Source organism: Cnephaeus nilssonii (genome assembly GCF_951640355.1).
Source record: "Cnephaeus nilssonii genome assembly, chromosome: 20".
NCBI lineage: Eukaryota > Metazoa > Chordata > Mammalia > Chiroptera > Vespertilionidae > Cnephaeus > Cnephaeus nilssonii.
In genome coordinates, this window is record NC_137091.1 from 49,800,106 (window position 1) to 49,805,305 (window position 5,200).

Sequence of the window (5,200 nt, forward strand, 5' to 3'; positions counted from 1 at the left end):
CACACACACACACACACACACACACACACACACACACACACACACGGTGTCCTCCCCTCCCCTGAGCGGACAGACCAACAGCCTCACGCAGCGGAGGGGTCAGGTGGACTTTATTTGCAGGGAGGGGCTGGGGTGCGAGGAGAAGGCACCTCACCAAGAGGGCACCCCCAGCAGAGGGAGGAGGGGAGGCGGGGCACAGCCACAGGGGCCCCCTCATGCCACAGGCCTCTGCCCCCTGCTGTGGCTGCGCGGGACACACGGAGCACAGGCCAGGCCGGACCGCCTCCAGGAGCTCGGGCCCCAGCAGGGTAACCAGGCGGTGAGGGGAGGAGCCGCGAGCACCGCAGGCAGAGGAGGCGGCAAGTGCAAAGGCCCTGGGGTAGATGGAGGCAGGTGCGCGCGCACAGGGAGCCGGAGACCCCGCAGGACAAGGGATGTGGGACCCGGTCCCCTGAGTCTCCGGGACAAGGGGGGGCCAGACTGGCCCTCACTCTCCGCCCCCCTCCTCCCTGTCCCCCAGCGCCTCAGCCTCCCCCGCCCGCTGCCTCCAGGGCCGGCCCAGGTAGGCGTGGACGGAGCTCACCGGGCTCCTCCTCCGCGGCTGGGGGTCCAGCAGCCCCCACAGCAGGGCGTCGGCCGCGGGCGCCAGGCCGGCCCAGGGCTGCGGCCGGTCGGCGGGCTGGCGCGAGGCCTGCCAGGCCAGGAAGTCCTCGAAGAAGGGGTCGGCGTCGGCGCGCGGCTGGTCCCAGGGGAAGTAGCCGGTGAGCAGGCAGAAGAGCAGCACGCCCAGCGCCCAGGCGTCCAGCGCCGGCTGGACGGGCAGCCCGTCGGGCAGCGGCGGCGGCGCGCACAGCTCGGGCGCCGTGTAGGGCAGCGGCGGCCCGCGCAGGCGCAGCAGCGTGCCCCGGGGCCGCGTGTGGCCGAAGTCGGCGAGCTGCACCCGCCGGCAGCCGGGGTCGCGCACCAGCACGTTCTCGGGCTTCACGTCCCGGTACACGAGGCCGCGCGCGTGGATGTGCTCCAGGGCCGAGGCCAGCTGCGCCGCGCAGCGCTGGGCCGCGGGCTGCGGGAGCCCCACCTGCGGGCGCGCGGCAAGGTCAGGGGCGGGGGCAGAGGCAGGGGCAGGGGCGGGGGCAGGCTGCTGTCCCTCCGGTAGAGGGAAGGGGACTCGGAAGATTCAGGTTCTCTCCCCCTCCCCCCAGGGAGCAGGCCCAGGAGAACCAAGAGGTGAGGACCAGGGAGCCCCAGTGTGACCCCATGAATTCCAGAGTGACCCCATGAACCTCAGTGTGATCCATGAGGACCAGTGAGGGCTGATCTGGTGTGGCCCCGTGGGACCGGTGAGGGCTGGTCTGGTGTAGCCCGGTGGGGACCGGTGAGGGCTGATCTGGTGTGGCCCCGTGGGACCGGTGAGGGCTGATCTGGTGTGGCCCTGTGGGACCGGTGAGGGCTGGTCTGGTGTGGCCCCGTGGGACCGGTGAGGGCTGATCTGGTGTGGCCCCGTGGGACCGGTGAGGGCTGGTCTGGTGTGGCCCCGTGGGGACCGGTGAGGGCTGATCTGGTGTGGCCCCGTGGGACCGGTGAGGGCTGGTCTGGTGTGGCCCTGTGGGACCGGTGAGGGCTGATCTGGTGTGGCCCCGTGGGACCGGTGAGGGCTGGTCTGGTGTGGCCCCGTGGGACCGGTGAGGGCTGGTCTGGTGTGGCCCCATGGGACCGGTGAGGGCTGGTCTGGTGTGGCCCCGTGGGACCGGTGAGGGCTGGTCTGGTGTGGCCCCGTGGGACCGGTGAGGGCTGATCTGGTGTGGCCCCGTGGGGACCGGTGAGGGCTGGTCTGGTGTGGCCCTGTGGGACCGGTGAGGGCTGGTCTGGTGTGGCCCCGTGGGACCAGTGAGAGCTGGAGAATCTGGGGGTGTAGGGGTGGCCTGTGGGTCACTGAGCCCAGGAGGACTAGCCGTTCCATGAGACCCGTGGGCCGGCCAGGGGCCTGGGGGCGGGGGGGGGGCAGTATCAGGGGCCCACCCGGCGCCCAGGGTGCTGCGGGGAGGCCCACCTTGGGCTGGATGAGGCGGATGAGGTCCCCGTGCAGCACCGGCTCCATCAGGAAGCTGTAGGAGTCGGCCGACTCGATGCCGATGCCGTAGGCGGCCACCACGCCCGGGTGCGCGCCCAGCGACAGGCCCACGCAGAACTCGTACAGGAAGCCCCGCAGCGACGTGGAGGCCTTGGGCAGCTGCTTCAGGGCCAGGGGCGTGCCTGGGGAGGGCGAGGGCGGGTGGGGCTGGGCCGGGCAGCCTCCCCGGCGCCAGCCGAGCCCCCTCCTTATACCCCCTCCACCGGCTCCGCCCGCCTCCCAGCAAGGCCCCCCCCCCATCACATAGCCACCGGCAGTGATAACACGACAGCATTGCCCTGGCCCATGTGGCCCAGTGGATAGAGCCTCGGCCTGAGGACTGAAGGGTCCGGATTCGATTCCGGTCAAGGGCACATGCCCTGGTTGCGGGCACCCCAGTAGGGGGCGTGCAGGAGACAGCTGATGGATGATTCTCTCTCATCATGGATGTTTCTGTCTCTCTCCCTCTCCCTTTCTCTCTGAAATCAATAAAAATATATTTTTTAAAAATACAACAGCAGCCCTAGCTGGTTTGGCTCAATGGATTGAGTGCTTGTGGACGGAAAGGTCCCAGGTTCGATTCCAGTCAATGGCACATGCCCCGGGGTTGCAGGCTCGATCCCCCCAGTAGGGGGCGTGCAGGAGGCAGCCAGTCAATGATTCTCTCTCATCATTAATGTTTCTATCTCTCTCCCTCTCCCTTCCTCTCTGAAATCAATGAAAATATGCTTAAAAAAATACAACAGCATTCTGAGCGTTTCCGCTCTGCTCTCCTCAAGTCTGCTGACTTGAAGCCAACGAAGGGACTCCATGAAAACTGAACTCAGAACCTTCGGGGGCCCAGGGGGGCCCCGCCTCCAGCACCCCCCACCCCCAAGCCGTGCGCTGGGCCTCAGATCCCACTAAGGCGTTTCCAGGAATTCCATCCCGCCTGGGAACGGCCCCCTAGAACGGGAGCTCTCCAGGCCCGCACTCCTCTCTCCCGTTTCACGGCCGCCACCTGCCAGCCCAGCGCCCACCGGGAGCTGCCGGGCCAGCAGGTCCCGCCTCCCCTCCGCGGCCGCCCCGCCTCCCTCCCTCCCCAGCTGCACGCCCGCCCGCAGCCTCCTTCGCCGCTGCGCCCGTCCATCTGGGCGCCCGCAGCCCCAGAGCGCGCCCTCCATCCCCAGCCCCGCCCCGGCCAGGCGCCCCCGGGGCCTCCCCAGTGGCCTCCCCAGCGGCCTCCGCTGCTCCTGCCTCCAGCTCTGCAGGGACCGGCTCTGGGTCTGCCTTTCCCTTTGCTCTGGGCCAGATCCTGCCCCCTCCCCATGCCTATGCTCACCGCCTCACCCCGACACGGCAGCAAGTGGCTGCCTTTGGAGATGGGGTCCTGGGAGGGGTGAGATAAGGGCATGGGGTGCTCCCTAGTCTAATCCGAGGACATTCAGACACAGACACACACACACACACACACACACACACACAGAGGGGCGGCCACCTGAGGACACAGGGCGGGGCCGGCCGGGCGCAGGCCCAGGAGGGACAGCCAGCTGACACCATGACCCCGGACTCCCAGCCCCCAGGACTGGGCGAGAAGACAGGGTGTCCCCAGGAAATAAGACACACTGCCCTGGCCCGTGCGGCTCAGTGGATAGAGCGTCAGCCTGCGGACTGAAGGGTCCTGGGTTTGGTTCCTGGCCAAGGGCACATGCCCAGGTTGCAGGCTCGATCCCCAATAGGGGGTGTGCAGGAGGCAGCTGATCAGTGATTCTCTCTCATCATTGATGTTTTTATCTCACCCTCTCCCTTCCTCTCTGGGGGGGTGGGGGGGAAGGCAGCGTTTATTAAAATACACCTCATGGTCAAGACTGAGCTGCAGCCGCTAACGTGTGACTACATCGTGGGGACGTTTCTTCGGGACGCCCTGTAGATTCTGATGCTCGAGCCGCCCTGCCTGGTCCTGCGTGTGGCAGCCCAGGACCCCCTCCTTGAAGGGGGGCTTACAGCTCCTGCCTGGGTCCCCGGCACCACCAGGATGGGCCGAGCCCCGGGGGAGCTCGGAGGGGGCGTCCCGACTGACATGGATTCCGAGCTCCATCCACAGTGTCCTGCTCCGTGGGGAGGATGGTGTGTGTGTGTGTGTGTGTGTGTGTGTGTGTGTGCGCGCGCGCGTGTCTGTGTGTGTGTGTGCGCCCGCACACTGGGCGGAAAGACACCAGATTGCTGGGTGCCTGGCACACAGCCTGGCTCCGAACCATCCCCACGGTGACTGATAAGCTTGCTGCACGCAGGGCCCCGAGGGGGCCCCTCGCTGCACCCCGTTGTCCTGGCAACCACAGCCCTGCCATGGTCACCGCGGACTTCCCAACAGCACACGCGGCCTGGAGGGCACGGGAACCTTGATTCAGGTCTGCAGGCTCCCAGCCAGCTGGCCTCCCCTGGGCCGGGCCGCCCCCCACACCCCCAACCCCCTGCCTCTGTCCACAGGATCCCCCGCCCCCTCCGTCCCCAGGCCCCCCCCCCCCCCCCCCCCGTCCCCAGGCCCCTACCTTTCTGCCGGTGGGTGACCAGCAGGACCCGGCCAAAGCGGCCCTGGCCCAGGGGGCGCACTTGCTGGTACAGCTCGTCCACCTCGGCTCGGACCAGGGTCTGGGCGCTCAGGGTCATCATGTCCTCCAGGGCCAGCGCCGCCTCCTGGCCCTGCCGCAGCTCCTCCACCGTGAGGCCCCCCAGGTCCTCCGGGGCCTCAGCTCCGTTCTCGGGCGACCCCGCCTCCACCTGATCCTCATCGGACTCTTTCCCCGGCATGTCTGCGGCCAGAGCACGAGGCTGACCCAGGGCCAGACAGGGTCTGAGGGAGGAGGGCTGGGGGCCTGGGCTCCTGGGTCTGAGGGAGGAGGGGCTGGGGGCCTGGACTCCTGGGTCTGAGGGAGGAGGGGCTGGGGGCCTGGGCTCCTGGGTCTGAGGGAGGAGGGGCTGGGGGCCTGGGCTCCTGGGTCTGAGGGAGGAGGGGCTGGGGGCCTGGGCTCCTGGGTCTGAGGGAGGAGGGCTGGGGGCCTGGACTCCTGGGTCTGAGGGAGGAGGGCTGGGGGCCTGGGCTCCTGGGTCTGA

At 68.7% G+C, this 5,200-nt stretch overlaps 1 protein-coding gene across 1 annotated transcript; it reads right to left on the bottom strand.

Moving 5' to 3' along the window:
- Nucleotides 1-128: 128 nt before the first annotated feature.
- SBK2 (SH3 domain binding kinase family member 2) lies at nt 129-4,897 on the bottom strand (the record flags this gene model as incomplete). The annotated part of the gene is made up of 3 exons (XM_079799641.1): nt 129-1,078; nt 2,051-2,253; nt 4,639-4,897. 3 exons carry the CDS (start codon nt 4,895-4,897, stop codon nt 488-490), a joined length of 1,053 nt encoding a protein of 350 aa, XP_079655767.1. The 3' UTR covers nt 129-487.
- Between the last annotated feature and the right edge of the window lie 303 nt (nt 4,898-5,200).